Source organism: Atractosteus spatula, chromosome 27 (genome assembly GCF_055471065.1).
Source record: "Atractosteus spatula isolate fAtrSpa1 chromosome 27, fAtrSpa1.hap1, whole genome shotgun sequence".
Lineage (NCBI taxonomy): Eukaryota > Metazoa > Chordata > Actinopteri > Semionotiformes > Lepisosteidae > Atractosteus > Atractosteus spatula.
The window spans coordinates 11,344,958-11,364,050 of NC_142732.1; the positions used below are offsets into that span (position 1 = coordinate 11,344,958).

Here is a 19,093-nt window from a genome sequence, read left to right on the forward strand (position 1 = left end):
AATGAACACAGCTTGTTGTAGTTTGCTGTTGCAGTATTTCTGAAGGCCCTTCGTCCAGTTAAATTAGTTCAGAGCCCATCTGGAATGGGACCAAGAGGACACTGTGACCTGGATCAGTGTGGAAACATATCTTAAAGAAGCTGATCGCGGACGATGGGGAATGCGATTACGCCTGTCCCGTGAAATTGTTAATTATTAGTCTGATCTGTGATTGCTCCTGCAGTACAACTAACGCAGCGGGGCTTGTTCAGATTAAACTGTCTGCAAACGGAGCCACAATTTGTTAAAGTGTGTGGTAAGTGGTGGACTCTTTCCTCATCCCAGTCCCCAGGAATTGATTTATTTTGAGAGGGACGAGAGACGAGAAACTCTCCCAGTAAGACTGTAACCGAGACCCCCACAGCTGTAGCAGCGAAGATCGCGGTGGGATCGGACGGATTTTTCTCGTGCGTCAGACATGAGTCACCTTGTACAGCTCTCAGAAGAACTCCAACCAAAATTAGACACACAGCAGCTACAAGTGTGGAAAAGTTCACCCAGAACACAAACGGGCATTATAAGTCTCCTCCGGTTTAGTATTTAAGATTCGATTGTATGACTGTCAAGTAATGGATATTATGGCTACAATCGTAATACAAGTACCCATAATTCACAAGCGTTTTAAAAGTGTTCAAGTGTACCTGTATTGAATTTAAATTAATTCTTCGTTAAGAATTAATATAAATCATCTGTATTTATTTCCTGTAATACTGGGAATTTATCCCAATTTTATAATGAAACGTTTTGTGTATTTCAGTTGCTGCACTACAACATCTCTATAGAGGTTGCACTCCTGTTGTTATTAATCTACTGTTTGTCACTACAATGACACATCAAGAACAGAATCTCGCTCTGCGGGCAACTTCTCCGTTTCTAAGCATTAATCACGACTGGGACAGGATTGCAGGCTGTACCGAGGCTGGATGACTGGAATTTTCTCCCCTCCTAGGATTAAACTGTGACTCAGAGATAACGGCAGAGATAACGACACTCCGCTTTCTAAGGAAAGAAGGCAACACTTTCTTGTTGGATGGAGGGAGTTTGTAGAAGTTTATTAATTAAAACTAAAATTCAAAACGGGGTCTTTTTTCTGGAAAATTGGACGAACTTCAAACATGAAAAAAAATATAAATAATTATGATAGCTGAAAATGTTTAGTAGGGTCAAAGAAAGAGTTCAAAGAAAGGGTCAAAGGGTTTTTCTGTTTCATGTTTTGTTTAGCGAGTGGGATGAATGAGTCGAGTGAGTCTTGACCTCATCATCATGGTCGGGCGTGTCCTCCGCGGCCGCTGTTCCCGTGACTAACCGCTGACCTCATATCCGGTGAGTAAGGTCAATTTTTATCCCAGATCCGCCATTTCAGTTTTTTTTTTCCTGGAGTTTCTTGGGAGAACTTCTGAGATTTGAATCGGAAAACTTTGGGGTAAATCTTTGGCGAGACTGGCCGAATTGCCCGTTTTTGTGTCGGCGGAGCATCTGGCCCTTCGGATCTGGTGTTTTTTTCCGGGCAGCGCGGCGCGGATGTCGTGCATTATCTGAAGCGGATTCGCCTCAAGTTAAAGTTTTTTGTATGAGTTGGCTCCTGCTTGCGGACAAGGAGAGGTGAAGGGTAGGCCCCGAGATAGCCGCGGTGTAGTAGTGGCAGCCATGGCCGGGAATTTTGACTCCGAGGACCGGGTGAGCTGGTACTGGGGGAGGCTGAGCCGGCAGGAGGCGGTGTCCCTGCTGCAGGGGCAGAGGCACGGCGTGTTCCTGGTGAGGGACTCGATCACCAGCCCTGGGGACTACGTGCTGTCCGTCTCGGAGAATTCAAAAGTCTCCCACTATATCATCAACAGCATCAGCTGCAACAACAGACAGTCGGGCACAGGTAAGCGGGCAGGGCAGGGGGCTCGGTCCCGGTGCCCCTCTCGGGCGGGGGCGGGGGCTGGCCGCAGGTGGAGCCGAGCCGAGCCTCACGCGGGGTGAGGATGCGCGATTCCCGCAGGTCCCGGTGAGCGGGTGAGGAGATGCTCTCCAGTCTCGGAGTCGCGATAGAGGCGTCTTGGGTGCCTTATGGACATGAAGATGAAACCGTGTACTGACGCGAGGCCTCGTTTCTACCCCTACACGCGTTTTACCCCCGGCGTGACAGGAGCCCGGTGGGGCACCGGGGAGCTGGGCGTGAAACCCCGCACATGGCGCCCGGGCTCAGCGGCGTCACCTTCCGCGGGGCGCGGGAGGAGGGAACCCCGAGCGGCGATTCCTCTAAAGCCCTCTTCTTTGGGGAGACCCCCAGGGCCGCTCACCCTGAGGAGCCCCCGCCTCTCGGGGGGCTTGAGGGTCCGCGGCCCCCGCCTCCTGTGCGCTGGCGTCGCGCCCTGCGGAATCGCACCCGTCGCGCTAAGGGTTTCACCCGGATCGGACTGGTCGTGTGTGCGCTGTCTCGTATTGACAAGTCTCAGCATAACCGTTTTCTCTTCATCCCCGTTGAAGGACCTGAACTTGTCTTCACCGGGTCTCCCAGAATACCGGCGTCTTAGTACGCGGCTGCTTAATGTTTGTTGATCTGGAGGGTTACTGCATTGCCGTCGTTTCACATTAAACACTTTATGCTGATGGGTGCATCTGGATGGGAAAGCGAAGCCTGGTAACAGAAGTCGGCCGGTTTTGTGAAGAGACGTATCCAAACTTGTGTTTGCAGTGAGATCCTCCTGAAGTTAAGATGAGCTAAGGCTGAGTCCGTGTTTGGTGGCGCTTGACTTAGTAAGGTGGTATGATGATGGGTGCTGGTGGAGCAGAAGTCCGACTAGAGAAGACATTGTCTCTGGTTTCTGCCCTGAGCTGCTGGCTGGGTCCCTGTGGGGTCAGTGGGAAGTCTTGAGCACTGCAGCCGGGCTGCACATGGGCTCCTTCACAGTGAGCCTGGCTGAAATTGCCTGACATGGGGCAGAGAGGAGCTGATGTACTCATGGGGGGAAAATGATCAAAAGCTGGTTTTTCCAGCATTGCAGAATTATCTCTCTTTAAAAACTGGTGCTTTCACACCAGTGGCTCGTGCAAAAACTGCACCAGTAAAAACTGGTGGCTCGTGCAATGCAGGAGAATCAGGCTTAATGACCCAGGAAGGACGAGTGCCGTTTGCAAACAGCGGAGTGATCGTTCGTCCGATGCCGGCAGAACCAGCCCCAGGCTCCGTCGCTCGGTCCTGCCCGTCCCTGCGATGTGCCCGGGCAGAGTCCCGAGTGCTGAAGGTGTGCTCTCGCTGGCTGGGATCAGGAGAGCTGATTGTGCCTGGGCTGGAGCGCCCTGTCTCTCCAGGGCCTGCTTTGTGTGTTTGCCTTCGGATGAATCATTAAACTGGGGAGTTTCTCAATCCGGGAGGCGGAGTGGGCTGGGAGTGGGAATGCGGTGTAGATGTGTGCCAGGAGAGAGGGGCTGCGATGGCGGCTTGTGGGGGCTGCCAGCGCGCCCGGGTGGCGAACCGGTCCCCGCCCAGCGGAGCCACGCCTCCTCCGGGCCCAATGAGCGGACGCACACGAGCCCTGCAGCCCCTCGCCATTGCCCTGGGATCCGCGAGCGCGGGCGCTGTATCCTGCGGGTCTCTGCCAGTGCTGGGGTGCAGCGGCGCTGGGCGTTGGGGCTGTTTTACGGGAGCAAGCTGTCATCGGGATTCAGCAGGGGGCGATGCTTGTCCCAGCACTCCCAACAGGACGTGTACATGCAAGCCATGCCCTTTTTTTATTGGTGAAACTAATCCTTGATCAGAGATTTTGGCGTGTTCTTCAGCTGTAGTGCTGCTTGGCGCTGCAGGTCTGGCACCAGTGACTGTCCAGCCTGTGCTGCCTCTGGGAGGCTGGCCAGCGAGTCAGTGAAGTGGAAGAGCTGCCTGACTCTTTACTGCCGACTTACAGCAATGAAGAAAAGCCCAGCAGTATCTTTCATCCCCGTCAGTTCTGTATAGACGGCTTTTCCTCCCCATTGAGGAACTGCAGACGCCTGATATCTGATGGTGGCTGTCGGGTCGTCCCTGTGCGCTCACCCTGCTGACAGCGCGCTGGTTGTGTAGGGAAAACGGCTAAAGAACTCTTTGATCATCTAGAATTGTCTCGTCTGAGCCCGCTCTGTGTCCTGTTGGATGGGGGATCGGAGAAGTTAGCAGTGTGAGGCCTGCGCTGTTATCCGGGCTGGCTCAGGACTCAGCCCTGCGAGTGTATGGATTAAAGTGCCTGGGTGTAAGTCGGCCTCGCTGAGTATCCCAGTGGTAATGGAGGAGCAAAGATATTCCCATTGTCTTTGCTTGACCACGTGTCTTATTTCGCACAGGGAGTCCCCTCGTTTGGCTCTCGGGGGTTCAGGGCGTCAGTGGTCTCTCGGCAGGCTGTGTGTTCCTGACAGAGCAGCGTTCCTGCTGCCTCGTTTTCTGGTGATTCATCCCTTCCGTTTAAATCCCGGATTTCCTCCCCTCCTTGGCATGGCAGCGGGTTCCACCTTTGCAGCTCTGGCATGTGGCACATCCCTCCCTCCTCTCAGCGATCCCGCTCATTCCCAGCTCGGGGCCTGGAGCCGACACTTCCTTACCGCGCGTCCCTTTTTGCAGTCCCAAAGTGCTGCGTTCACCTTGGAGAGGGGTTTGTGAATTTCTGTGCTCCGTGGGCAGAGTTTGCTGTTTTTGTGTTTGGGATGCTCGAGTGGTTTCGGGATGTCAGGATGTGCAGGTGGCCCATCGCTGCGTTCTGATATAAGCAGAGCTTGGTCATGCCGGCGTTCTCAAGGTAATGCTCTGGGTTTAACGCTCAAGTCACTCAGTTGCTCATGTTACAAAGCAAAATCGGTGTTTAATCTGTTTCGGGTGGTTCTTGCATGGCTGCTGGAGTGATGACTTGCGTGTACATTGGAGTTGATTTTTTATATAATCAGGTCAGGTTCTCCTGCTGCAGTTTCTGCGGCGTTTTCGTTGTTTAGCTACACAGACAGGCTGGAGGTTGTGTTCGTAGCCTCAAATATCAATATCAAACGTCAGTCTCTCATCGTGAAGTGCCTTCAGTGGTTTTGATGGTACTGAAATATTAATGCCATTATTTAATGATTTTTTCGATCACTGTAACCTTGCTTACTGGACTACCAGTTTGGAACTAAATAGGCTTCACTGCATCCTCAATTCTATGCCTTGCGTGCCAACCAAGCATCTCTGCATCTGCTCATTAACCCCTGTCCTGAGTGCACTGCACTGGCTCCCGGTGAAATTCGGACGGGATAGGTTCTCCTGCTCATGTATAAGGCCCGGAATGGCCTAGCACCAGGTGGTCCTGTGGTCTTATTGCTGGAGTACAGTCCGGCTCTGAGTTTGGGATCTGCTGACTGTGGCCTCCTTGCTTTGCACAGTCCGCGACAGAGCTTCCTGTTTGCAGCCCCATATCTGTGAGCTCCAGGTCCACTGATCTTGGTTTTACTAGAACAGTTGATTGTGTTTTTTTTTCTCTACTGTTATAATACTGTTTCCTGAAATGTGCTGATCAATACCTTTGTAGCGTTATTATAATTCCCCCTGCCCGAAAACAGGCGCCAGCTCGTGACTTGCTCTTGTACCTGGGGCAGGTGTTGCTCTTCAGCCCAGCCGTCTGCGGTGGCGGTCTCGGCTGCGTCGCAGGCCTGGCCGAGCCGATCGCCAGCTGGCTGCTCCAGATCGGCGGGGTATGAAAACCAGCAGAATTGGCAAGTTGAAATCGAGAGGGGACACGAGCTTGAAGGACAGCTCGAGAATGTTCTGGTTTTATTTGCTGACCCGAATGAGATCAGTCTCCCAGAGCTGAAGTGTCTTGAGTGATGGATCTTAAAAACGAGCTGCCGTCGGGGAGACTCGAGCACACGAGCACGACTGATCTGCTGTGTAAAGTGCAGTTTAGTGCAAACCGAGAGCACCCTTCTCCTTAATCATGTAAGTGAGCGAAATAAAGACAAACTCAGTAGCTAGCGATGTGACTGGTCTAAGTCATACTGGTGTAAGACTACATAGCAAGGCGTACATGCAGAGCAGCGAAAACATGCTGCACGTTCAGTAGTCTAAATCTAGTGCATTTCGGCACAGAAAAGCTTCCTGCTCATCTTACTAAAGACCTGTGTAAGTTGCTCTGTGTCGAGGCACTAGGGCGGTGTGTCTCTGGTGCTGTCCAGCCAGTGCCTGGTCAGCCTGTTCTGAATGACGCAGCATGGAGTGGCTCTGATCCGTATGTTTTCCCCCCTCTGTCTTGCCTTCCAGGATTAAATCCACCGCGATTCCGCATCGGAGACCAGGAGTTCGACGCCCTCCCGGCCCTTCTAGAGTTCTACAAAATCCACTACCTGGACACCACCACCTTGATAGAGCCCATTTCCAAGGCCAAGCACTCTAACTTTGTGGGCCGGGCAGCCGGCGCGCCCGTGATCGGCCAGCGGCAGGAGGAGGCGGAGTACGTGCGCGCCCTCTTCGACTTCCCGGGAAACGACGACGAGGACCTGCCCTTCCGCAAGGGCGACGTGCTGCGCATCCTGGAGAAGCCGGAGGAGCAGTGGTGGAACGCCCAGAACTCGGAGGGCAAGGCCGGGATGATCCCTGTGCCCTACGTGGAGAAATACCGGCCCTCGTCCCCGACTAGCGGAGGTAACCAGGAGTGTCCCAACGCCCCTCCGGCCCTGCTGGGAGGCCAGGAGCCCGGGCAATATGCCCAGCCCAGTGTCAACACTCCGCTGCCCAACCTCCAGAACGGGCCCGTTTATGCCAGGGCTATCCAGAAGAGGGTGCCCAATGCCTACGACAAGACGGCCTTGGCTTTGGAGGTACAGAATCAAAAAAAAATTCAACCCCCCCCCCCCCCCTCTCCCCCAAAGAAAATAATCGGTAAACGATCGAAGGATGGAAGGGGGGCTCCTTTCTGTCTTCTCTTGCTTCGCTCCTCTCGGGCGGGAGCTTGGGGGGCACTGCCTCCTGTCCGCTTTCCTCTGCTCCTGCCCTTCCTGGGGCTCCCCGCGGTGTCGCTCTGGGGTCTGGGGTTCTGTCTGACGGCTGAAGCGCCTGGCCCGGCGTTGCCATCCGGCACGACGGGCGTCTGTAATGCCAAATTTTGACATGATTGAGGTTGGGGGGGCTTGGAGGGTTTTCATTTTCCAGCATGTTCACCTGAGCAAGTGTGCGCCGTTTCTTCTGCCCTCCGCAGATCCAGGCAGACGCTGAGCCGAGCTCTTCATACCGTCACCGCAGTAGCCCTTGGTGGCAGATCTGCTCTTTAGAATCCTGCAGGGGGGAGCAGATCCAATTCCCATTGCATAGCAGTGGGATCCACTTCAGGCATTCCTCACTGATGTTCGAGCTGCGCCAGGTGCCCAGTATTACAGACTTGTGACCTCGCCTTGAGTCGAGATATTAGTCGGACGTGCAAAGTTTTAAAAACTCTTTAGAAAATCCATTTCTGTTTTGTCGACATGGTTTTGCTGGAGCCTTCAGATTTGTGCGACCTACTTTGCGGTGGAGGTCTGGTTTGTTTCTGTAAGAATCGAAAGAACTGTATAGTTCCCTGCAGTGCTCGTACTCCTAAGGGTGCAGGAAATGTCAGTCTTCTAATTTTGGCTGACAGTGTCGCAAAAGCCCTGCAGAAAATTTGATTGTGATCCTAGACTAAGATGGGCTCCAGAAGAGCCTTACTCCAAGGCGCAGTCTTATCAGTGTCGGCGCAGAGCTGTCGCTCCAGCGGTAGATGAACCTTTCAGCCTGCCTCGGCTTCGTTAGCCGGTCGCGCTGGGCATGGTCTGCGTTAGAAACTTGAATGCGAGCAAGAAAAGGGTAAATGTAACTGGGTCTACCCTTGGGTATCACTATAGGATGAGAGATAAGATCACTTTATTGGCCATATACAATTTCTCGCATCAGGAATTTGTCTTTTCGCATACCCCAGCCTGCTCTCCATGAGACGTGCAGATGGGGAGAGAAGCTGGGGGTCAGAGCGCAGGGTCAGCCATTTATACAGCGCCCCTGGAGCAGCTGGGGTTAAGGGCCTTGCTCAGGGGCCCAGCAGAGTAGGATACATCTGCCGGCCGCGGGATTTGAACCGGCAACCTTCCAGCCACAGGCGCAGATCCTTAGCCACAAAGTCCACTTGATCATCACAGTACAGTCCGCTTCCACAGGCCCGCGGTACAGCAGAGTAGCGTCACGCGGCTTGGAGCCAAGGTTAGCTGAGAAGGAGCCCGGTGTGGCCGTGACCTGGAAGAGGTGACGGTGGAGAACACAGGGCAGGATGTGATTCCCTTTGCTCCAGTTGAAGCTGCTGTGAAAAGGTTGAGCCTGTTTTCTTCAGTTGGTTTTGTCGAGATTAGCTGTTGAGTGGCTTCTCATTTTTTGTCCTAAGCTGTTGGTTTCCACAGGGGAGTGAGAGAGTGGGAGGTGGATTGCCCTGTCTGTGGCTCCACTTGGAAGCACCTGTACCTCGTGGAGGGGAGTAGAGGGTGTGACAGTGGTGGCAGCTGACCGCTTCAGGTATCTAGAGAGTGTGTAGATCGTGGTGTGGTTCCTTTGTGCAGGTTATGGATCCAGGGCCCTAGGCCAGCTGTCCTCAGAAGGACTGCCCGGGCAGCCGAGTTCAGACGCTCTCTCCTCTCTGTGTGAGGACGTGCCTCCTGCTTTCACTCCTTGTGTGCTGGAGCGTGCGGGGACACCCAGGTGTTTCTGCGCTTCCAAGGAAACTCCTCCTGCCTGCAGACTTCCGGGGCGGAGTGCTGTGGCCTGGGGGACTTCCGCAGGTGTGGATGAGTCCTGGCTGGGAGAGGCCCGGGGCTCAGCGGAGAGGATCTCCCGGGGCCGGTGGGGTCCTGTGCCTCCAGTTCAGAGAAGGAAACGAAGGCCAAGAAAGAACCCGGACTGTGCGACCGCATTCTTGAGATACGGCAGTCAGGTTTAAACCAGAGTTTTCTAGCACAGCAGGGCCTTCCTGGCAGAGTCGCTGGCTGTGCTGTTTCTTCCTTCGTCTTCGTCCAGAGCTTTTCAGTACGAGCCTGTTGAGCTGCCCTGTGCTGCAGCAGTCACTGTGAAGCCTGATGATTCACTAGAGCTGTTCTGCGGGATGGATTCTCAGTCCTGTATACACGAGGCGCCGGGAAGGGTCCGAAATCTCTGGAGGTTTGGGTTCCCCAGAGGCCTGCGCCCACCCGCCCAACAGAGCCGGCTGATTCGCCTCGGCCCCCAGCAGGGAGGTGGCGTTGCCTTCACAGCCGTGAGCCTCAGCTGCGGGGGGGCTCTGTCTGCCCGCGCACCCTGACTCGCGGCGAGTCACCCTCAGCGGGGGGGCGCCATAGCCTCCTTGTGCGCCGACACGCTCCGGCCCTGTTCCCAGCAGCCCCGCGGCAGCACGTGGTGCGTTATTCACCTCCCCGTTGGCGTGAGTCACCTTCTGCGGCAGCGTCAAGCGGGCGTCTGAGATGTGCCAGTGGCAGAACCTCATGCCATGCGGAGCGTGCAGCCCTCAGCTCGCTCAGCTCGGAGGGCAAGAGTGCTCTGAGGGGCGTGGAGGAGTCTCTGCCTCTCGGCGCTCTGAAATTTGGGAAAGCTGGCAGGAGGCAGTGACAGAGTGGGGGCGGGCTCTGCACGAGAAGAGGCCAAGTTCAACAGGAAATGCTTTCTGTTGGAGTGCATTTCCTGACAATAAGCTGGCCGGTGATCTGTTGCTCCCAGCCTGGAGCAGCTCGGCGGTCCTGGCCACAGGCCAGCCGCGGAGCGGGCTGTGTTTGCCGGTTCGTTCAGTCCAGCTGGAATTCTGCAGGCGCTGTCAAAGCCGCGCTTCTCTCAATTAAGACTCCGTTAATTAGCGCGTGGCTGGGCAGGATTTTCTTTATGGTGAAAAGGTGGACCTTTGATCCGTAGAAGAGAGAGGCCCCTTGCGCAGTATTTTCGTCAGCAGAACTCCCGGCGCCTCCTTGTATAAACAGCAGACAGTCATTCTGGTGGCTGCAGTTCATGAAATCTGTCGCTGCTCTTCAGCAGGACTGAATTAAGGGCCTTCGGAAGAAAGCTAGCAGACTGGAAGATACCACTGGTTTTCTAGGCAGCGTATTCACTTTGACAGCTTAGTGGGAGTGTCCTGATTGTTCCTCCCTCCTTATCCTTTGTGTAATGAAGTGCCTCCTGTTCATAGGATCACAAGGTTTGCAACCGAAATGAGGACATGTGGGCTCTGTGAACAGGGTCAGGATCCTCATGGCCAGAGAGGACAGGAGGGGCACGTCGTCTGTGTGCTCTCAAAGCACCAGCGTCCCCTGTAGCCCCCTCTCTCTGTCCCATTAGCAGCTGCGCTGACAGCTGGCATGCTATTGATCAGGTCTCTGTCAGGCTTGTCCCCTCTGGTACAGCTACAGAACAGAGGTCTGTTCACTCAGGCCGTACGGCGTGACACTGTCTGAGCAATTAAACACTAATCAGCCTGAATGTGCTGGTTACGGCACGGCTGGGTTATTTGTGGGCTGCAGTGGGTTTAAGGAGTGATGTGAAATGACAATAATAACTGAGTACATACTGTGCGTCTTGCGTGATGATGATTCTTGGCTTTCACACAGCTTCCCGAGTTCCGTCTTGGAGATCAGGTGTTTGCATCAAACGGAGGTGCTTGTCTGAGTTCGGCTAGGGAGGCACGGAATTAAATGGAATAATGTGGTGCACCGCCCATGGCACAGTCATCGCTAAAAGGGCTTTTGAGGCCCGCGGAGATGCAGGATCTGAAAGGTTAACCTTGGAATTATAAAGGGCTGAGACTGCAGGACGTAGGTGTTAATAGAGGGCGTCTATCCCCGTCGCCGCTGTGCAGACAGCTGCAGGACGTGCTGAGAGGCTCCATTCTCCCGTCTGCAGCTGGGAGAGCATCACCGCACAGCTGCTCGCGCCCGCTGCAGGCAGCTTTGTCCCGCCCCGCCGCCCGCTGGGCTCGGAGGGTACCGGAGACGTCAACTCCTGACCCGCACAGGGACAGGGCATTACTGTGGGGACTGGAACTGCAGGTCCTGAGCTGCCAAGTTAACAGCTCATTTACCAGCCTTGCACTCCTTCCTTAAATCCACTTCCTGTCCTGTCGGCTTTAGTGGGCCGCGTGGGAAACAATGTGGTCGCAGGCTGAAGGAGCAGGCGGCCCAGCTCAACCTTCATGCCTTCAGAGCTGTCCTTCCGCAGGCCCGTCGGGAGGATGTCTTCCCCTGCCTCGCATGTGCTGGGGGAGCACACTCGGCACACTCGGTATCTTGCTGAGCAGGCAAGAGCAGCTGCTGAAGGCCTCATGTAGGTGCAGGCCTGTCCACAGAGCAGTCTGGCATCTGAACGGCTGAACTGCTTAAAAATGTTCTTCCTTGGCATAAAGTGGAACAAGCCAGAAACTGAAGAATCGATTGCTGATGTAAGACAAATATGTAGTCCTCTGGCTAATGCCTTTATCCAAAGTACCTTAGTCCGAAGTGATGCAGTTTTGCACCTGTTTGTCTGGCTGGGTATTCTCCTGGAGCGGCCTGAGTGAAGTACTTTGCTCAAGGGTACAACCGCAGTGCCTCACCTGGGATGTAAACCCGTCAGCCTGCCAGATCCGAGCACAGAGCCCTACACTCTGCTCCACACTGCTGCCCGGTGCGTGATCCCGCCCGCAGTCAGGGAGGATGCTGGCTTGCATGTCCCAGGGAGGAGCTCCGTGGGGGTGGCGCCACGCCCACTCCAGTTGTGTAGGCCTGCCAGGGAAGTGTGATGGCTGACAGTCAGCAGGGAGGGACACAGATCGAACGCAAGATCGGCAGCTTCTTGTGTTTTTTCTGGTGGTCATTTCAGTGCAGCCCCTTAATTCAGCATTGTGATAAAAGGGCAGAGCCTCTCCATTCTCCTGTGACGAAAGGTGAGCGCATGCTCATCAGTGAGGAAGATAGTGTAGCTCAGGGGACCATGGGCTCAGGCAGGCTGTGAAATGGGGACAATCGTCGAAAAATCGAAAAAGACTTTTTCATCTGTGAGGGTAATAAGACTGAAGTGCTATCTGATGGGTCTACCAATTGTACTGAGGTTTAACACCACTAAGAGTTCATTCACTTTGTGATGCAGTCTTATTTCTGGGCAGATAGATGATTGATTTCTAGTTCTCTAATAAGGACCACTGTCTCGCTGGGTCTAATGATGTGTCTTTGAGTTACTTTGTGCAGAGATTATACCTTCTTATCTGGGCTAGATAATCAGACGCTAGAAGAGGCAGTTTTAAATGCAGGTTTCTCTCCTCTCTACGGCACGCAGAGCCCAGCTCTAACATGCTGTTAGCTACAGTTATCAGTGTAGGTGCCTCTATATACCAGCCTGTGGCCCTGGCAGAAGGGGGCAGCTGGCACCTGAGCAGGTGGCCCCCAGTCAGCAGCAGTGTGAACAGGGGTTCAGTGTTTGAAAGAGGAGGGGTAGAATGAGCAGCTGCACAGCTGTGGCGGGGGTTTCTGGGGGTGCTGCTGGAGTCGGCTCCCCCCTGTGTCTCGCCAGGGAACTGCATGTCTGCAGTATCGCCCATTGGAGGTGCGTCAGTCTGCTGTTGGGGCCTGCAGTGTGACCCAGGGCCAGCGAGAGCTCTCTTCAGAGCGACATCTGCACACATCTGCCTCCCCCCCCCCCCCCCCCCCCCCCCCCAGGGCAGTGTTCTGGGTTCTCGGGCCACTTTCCACCGAAAGCAAGCGGGTATTTCCAGGACAGGATACAGGGGCACCCAGGGGGCACTTTGTTCTTCAGCTCACGTACAGCTGAGTGATCTGGGTAATCAGTCAGATCAGTCAGGTGTCTTAAACGGGCAGGCAGGATGGCTCAGACTGTGCTCATGTTCCCAGGAGCTTTTTAAAGGTTCCACTTGTTTAACTGTCCTTCAGGCTTGTAGGACCTGGGACACACTGGGTTTGGATTGTTCTCTGTTGGTGATGGGAACAGCGGAGCAGGCTGGCTCTGCAGTCAGTGGTGCAGGGTAGCAGGGCTTGTCTACAGGACCTGCAAACTAGCTTAATTTACCTAACTTTACTTAAACAGCATTTGGGGATCTTTCTTTTATGTCAAGATTTCTTAAGAATCTGCAATAAAGGTGAATTGCTCTTTTCATTTCAATGGGAGGCTTACCCTAGCAATCTGAGCAAAGGTGCTCCCATTTAGTTGGTAACTGGGAGTCTGTAGCTCTCTTAAGCCCTGTCATTGGATCTGAAAGATGAGGCTGCGGTGCCGATTGATATGAGGACTGTGGGTCAGCTCAGAGCTGGAGGCAGTGCAGTCTTTGTTGTGTCCCACCTCCCTCTAGTGGTGAAGAATTGAAAGCGCAATTGGTGGTCTGCACAATGTGGCAGGCTGCAGTGAACTAGGACCAGACTCTACAGCTGCGTGGGAAAAGGATTATAGTGCTAATTGTTTAACCCTGTTGTGGAGTACAGTAAGATTCAGGTGTAACTCCTCACTTGAGTGTTCCACATTAAAACTCCAGGGTCTGCCTGCCTGCCCGCTAAACTACATTCCTGAAATTAAAGGAGACTCCTAGGCAGCATTCAATGGAGGCAGTTTATTCTGGATTCTAGATAGGTCAGAGCTCTCGGCAGCCGAGTTTCTGTCACAGCGGAGTCTTGATGCAGGTATGTCCTGGAGTGTCCGGTCGCACCTGGACGTCTTCTGGACTGGACAGCTGCCCTGCAGCGAGTTTCACCTCCTCTTGTCTCAGATGAACATGTTGGTTCTCCACCGTGGGGGGACACCTTGAACGCCTGAGTGATCTCTCACTCACTCCAAGCAGCTGTGGCATGGGCAGCCTGGGGCCCGACTGGCCCTTCTGACCGCGCCTCTCCTGTCCCTGCAGGTCGGTGACATGGTGAAGGTGACCAAGATCAACGTCAACGGCCAGTGGGAGGGCGAGTGTAACGGCAAGCGGGGCCACTTCCCCTTCACGCACGTGCGGCTGCTGGACCAGCAGAGCCCCGAGGAGGACCTGAGCTGAGCGGGGCGGCGGCCACGCCCGTGCCCACGCCGTCTTCACTCTCCCCCCCTCCCCCCGCACACACACACACCCCCCTCCGCGCCGTCTCCACCCCCCACACTCACCCCCCTCCCGCCAGCCACTGCCCGCACTGGCCCCGCCATATTCACACAGCCACACCCCATGCCCCCCCCCCCTCCTTCCAGCTTACGGTGCGGGTCGTAGGTCGTGGGTCGCAGGACAGCTCACGTGACAGGAGGGGGACGGGCCTGACCCGCACCGACATCTGGACACCTGGATCTCTGCAGCCAGCTCGGCAAACTTAACAGCGCCGCTCGAAGACTTAACAGCGCCGCGTCTGCAAGAGTCCAGGTGTCTTCCTCAGATCGCCAACGGACAACCAGAAGTGTGTGGAAACATTTACAGAGTTTCTCGATTCGTGTACAAGTTCCGTACTGCTGAGGTTTAAAGTCAGTCCAATTTTCTTGTTTTCCGTTTAACAGCTCAGAGAGGTGTTATATTGACCACTGTAGGAGACGCTGTTTGGGGTCATCAGCCATTGGTCTTTCTGCCATACTGTCATATTCCACTGAGGTGGGCTGTTAAAAGCACTTTTTGAGTCCATTTTCAGTGCTTTGTCTCAGACGCTCACAAATATTGAAACACCAGAAAGCGGGTGAGGGAGGATTCTGGGTCCAGCAGGGATATCTTGTGTTACTGTCTCTGCTGGATGAAGCTGTCTGAGGACTGGTCAGCCCTTTGCTTTTTGAATATGGCTGGCTGTCCATCCACCTCTGGGTAACGCTGGCCAGCGGCTCCGCTCTGCCCCCAGGCCCTGAGGACCCTAGATGCTCGTGGCTGACCGAGCCCGAGCTGTGCACCGCAGAGCTGTGAGCAGGGTGGAGGCGGACAGCCAGGGGTGGGGCCTGTCTGCAGTGCACTGTGGGTAGGACACACTACAAAGTTGGATACCACGTTTGTAAAGCAACTTTTTTTTATTACGAGAAAAATAGATATCATATATGTACCATTACACGGTAAAACTACGCTAGCCTTTTAGTGTTGGATCTCTGCAGCTTTGAGGTGTCTGTTGTCTGTGTCTGAAGGCCAGTTCACCCATGGGGGACTGGTTTCAGTGAGAGAGGCAGGAAGACGCGGTCCCATCCAGGAGAGCCAAGGTCACAGGAGTCGGAGGTCCGGTCCGGTTCCCCCTCTTCAACCCACGGTCCCACTGGGTCTCTTGGGACAGCAGTCGAATGTGGAAAGGTCCCGGCTGGCGTGAGGTGTTACTGAATCGTTCTCTTGCACTGGAGTGTTGGAAACTGGCTATGTCTGCTGCGTTTCTTTCCTGCCCAGTAGAGGTTAATGGTGCACCTTTAGGGGTCTCCAGATGAATAACTGACCGTCTGCTGTAGCAGAGTTACTGGTCTTCTGGGCCGGATGTCTGTGTGTCTTCCCCTGCGATGGAACAGAGAGATTGAGCATTCCTCCTCAGCCAATATCTGCCAGACTGCACTCATTCCAGACATTGAGAGACAACAGATTCTTGTATTTTCCTGTGAAGTGCAATGCTGAGATGTCTCGGAAACCCTTGGTGTTGATGTTTGATTGGAATTGCATGATGAATAGCCTGGGGCTTCTAAACACTAACGACGCCTGGGAGTAGCTGTTCCAGTGCAGGGATGCTGAATTGCACAACTGTACCAACACTATATCCAAACTACACTATAATATAGCAGCACTGAAAGAATGAGCCTTTGTCACTCGTGCGGTTATTTAGAGACCGCACTCCCTGTGACTTGATTAAAAAACTCCGGGGGTCGCTGGTCTTGGTCCCCTGCTTCACTGATGTGATTCTGCTGCCTGAGTCTGGCTAGGGCACCGCGCAGCAGGGTGCGATGTTGTATGCGTGTGTGCAGGAGGATTGTCCAGTCAGGTTTTCTGCTTTGGCACTGAATCCACCCCCTGCATCAGTCGTTGAACCTCTCCTGGAGTCCCTGCAGTCCCAGCGCACAGCACCATGAAGGTGCCATCTGCTGCTATCCCTGTGAACAGCCTGATCAAGCTCACAGTGCAACGGTCTTTTCATTATTATTTTTTTTTGTCTAGTGGCTCCAGTGGCAATTACTGTGCAGGCTGGCTCTCTCATTCATCACTGTCGGGACATCTCAAGGGGTTTTCCCTTTGCTGTCATCTCCACCTGGTCTGGTAGTCTCTTTTTTTAAAGCGGATTTTGTCTGGAATTGCTCCCTCAGTCGCTGGGATAGCTGGCTTGTCCTGGGGTGGCTGTCCGGAGAGAGACTGGTCCTGCCCGTACGGGACAGGAACGCCGCAGGGTGCCTGGCTTGCCGATCACGGAGGGGTTGTGGGGTGAAAAACCCGATCCTGGTGGGGAATGTGCAGCGCACGTCTCTAGGAAGCTCGGTCCACCGTGCTCTTGCGTCCGAGAGGGAGGCGGAGCTGCTGCTGCTGCTGCTGATCAGCTCATCTGCTTTCCTCTGGCAGCACTGGGTTAATCAGGGACACAGCTGAAACAGCACGTGTCCCCAGTGGGGTGCAGACCAGGATTCACTTGGTTTAAGATGAGAGTCAAATCCTAACTGATTCCTGGCTCCTGTTCTCCCCCACACATTCTCTTTTTCTTCTCCCAGTGCAGCCTTCCTCTTGTGCAGTATTACAGAAGAACTTCTCTCTCGCCTCTTGCGGTGTACCTCGCAGAGTTTGCTTGGGGAGTTTGATCCCCTGCTTCCTCCTGTGGCCTGAGCCTGGGTTGTTCTCTCTCTGCCGAAGCCTGGTGGGGAAGGTCGAGGTGGAACTTTTGTTTTTAAGCTTTTGTCTTTTTCATTCCAGTGATGGCACTGCAGCTGGGTAATTAAAGATCAGTGTTGGGGTCTAGTCCTTCAGTAGTGGGAGTGGCGTTTTCAGGGTTTGCAATGAAAAGGTTCACATTATGCAAAAAAGCTTCAGATTATGCAAATGGCCTCGCCGACATGCAAGTTTAACGAGCCATCGTTGTCTTGTCACGCTTTTCGCATTTGTTTTTTGCTTCTCCAACGTGACGGATGTGCTTCTCGGTGGCTGGAGTTTATTCCCTGGGAGAGATTTACTCGCGAGTCAGGTGTTGTCTTGTGAGCAAAGCGCTGTGCTGCAGAGGAAGCGGATCAGTGCGTCGGTGTTCCGAGTTGCATGTGGAACAGGAGGGGCCCGTCTGGAAGTCGAGTCATCCAGGCTGCCCCCTTCTGTCCCCTTGACAGCTGGGGGACCCGAGTCTGACGAACTGGGGCTCCCAGTTCCACCTCAGGGGTCCGTCTGTCCCTCAGCCTGTTCCCCGGCTCCTGTGGTTGTCCCTGGAGGTGGCGCTCTTCCGGTATTTCAGTAGAGCTGCTCGACACGACGCGTCCGCAGCGGTGTGTAACCTGTTGTGATGGAGGCTGCCATCGGGGGCCAGTTGTGTGGGTGTGCTCGCTCGCTCGCTCGCTCGCTCGCTCTCTCTCAGCCACGTCGTGTGTTTAAATCTCCCTCAGTGTTGTGGTAAGCTCCTTGCTTGCGTCAGGACAGCCGTCGGTGCCTGGCCCTTGGTTCGCTCTTGTGTCCTGTGGCCTCATGTGCTTCGTGCCGTGTTTCGTGTGTATCGTGTGCAAGTCTAACAGTACTGATTTCTGCGGTGGAACAGCACCGTGTTCCAGGACTGGCGAAAGGTTTACAGAGTCACCGGAGGCTGTTCTCTGCCTGTCGTCTTCAGGGCGGCCCCACTGGGTGTTCCAACTGTCAGCCTCTTGTGACAAGGTTTGAGGAGGCCAGTGGCTGTCGGTGCAGGGGGGTCTGCCTGGAATCACGACATAAAAAGGCAGTTCTGTGCCAGAGAAAGAACTATAACCCCGTTTCTTGTTTTCATTTGCAATTTAATTTTTCTGGGAAGTTAAAATATGCTGGATATCAGCCCTGGGCCTCTGTGCGATGGGAATGCGACTCTCCCATGATGCCAGGGAGTGCTTCCCAGCTGACCTCTCCAGCGCCACCTCTGCGCCCGGGCACTACAGTTACGGGCTTTACAAGCCTTCCTTATCGGGTGGGGTCGCGAAAGGGCCTTTTTACACGACTCGGTCGTGGGCGAGCTGGAGAAGCAGAGGCGAGGGAGGATGTTTCAGCCTGCAGCCCGCAGCCCTGAAGCACTTGCCTGCGCTGCTGGAGGAGGACTTGCGCTCCAGTGGCTGTTGTCCCAGGGCCTCGTGACGCCTGGTACTGGGGTTACTGGTCTCCTCTCCGTCGATACTGACCCTCCTGAGAACCCAGCGGCGTGAGTGACCGCGCCCCAAGTTCTCCCCCCTCGCCGAGATGAGGGGTGATCGTGTAGTCCCCATCTCTTTCCTCTTCATTAATGCCTACCAATATTTTTAAAGTATCTTATTTTTGTAATAACCCTGTATTCAGTGGTTTTTTTGTTTTTATTTTTTTTTTCGGGGAGGGGGCAATTGCAAATAGAACTTGTGATTATATTAATATGAAGATGTGCCATTGTATTATAACACTATATTCTTTCATGACGATTGAAATTTACCTTTTATTTTCTGTAGCATGTAATGTGTTTATAATACCCTTAGTAAATAAAGCCAACTGGCAAGTGAACATTTTTCTTCTGTTTGGTCTTTATTTAGGATCTTTTGAATTTTTAGGGGTGGGTTGTCAAAAATAATTTGACAAGAGGTTTGTTGGAAAACAGGTTCGCTCGGACAAAGAGGGTGACCACAGTGGAGAAAGAACCACTGATATCCTCTCCAATCTCTGTTGTTTTCAGACATTAACAGTAATTAGCCTGCAGCTATATCACTCTGCAGTCCACAGCTGATAACCCACTGAAGCTCAGCAGGTGTGAGCCTGGTCAGTACCTGGATGAGAGACCTCCTGGGAAAGCTAAGGCTGCTGCTGGAAGAGGTGTTAGTGGGGCCAGTAGGGGGTGCCATCCAGATGACAAGTAAAACCAAAGTCCTGACTGTGGTCTTAAAAAAAATCCCAGGGCGTTTCTTGAAAAGAGAAACCATTTCCCACTGACTTTTGCCAAACTATGGCCTGCTAAAAATCCCCATCTCTGAACTAGCTTCATCCCTCTG

General features: G+C 53.9%; 1 protein-coding gene across 1 annotated transcript; it reads left to right on the forward strand.

Moving 5' to 3' along the window:
* The first annotated feature begins 1,378 nt into the window (after positions 1–1,378).
* Positions 1,379–18,614, forward strand: crk (CRK proto-oncogene, adaptor protein). Its single transcript, XM_088907082.1, has 3 exons — positions 1,379–1,909; positions 6,278–6,834; positions 13,869–18,614. Exons 1-3 carry the CDS (start codon positions 1,687–1,689, stop codon positions 14,004–14,006), a joined length of 918 nt encoding a protein of 305 aa, XP_088763208.1. The 5' UTR covers positions 1,379–1,686; the 3' UTR covers positions 14,007–18,614.
* The last annotated feature ends 479 nt before the right edge of the window (positions 18,615–19,093 follow it).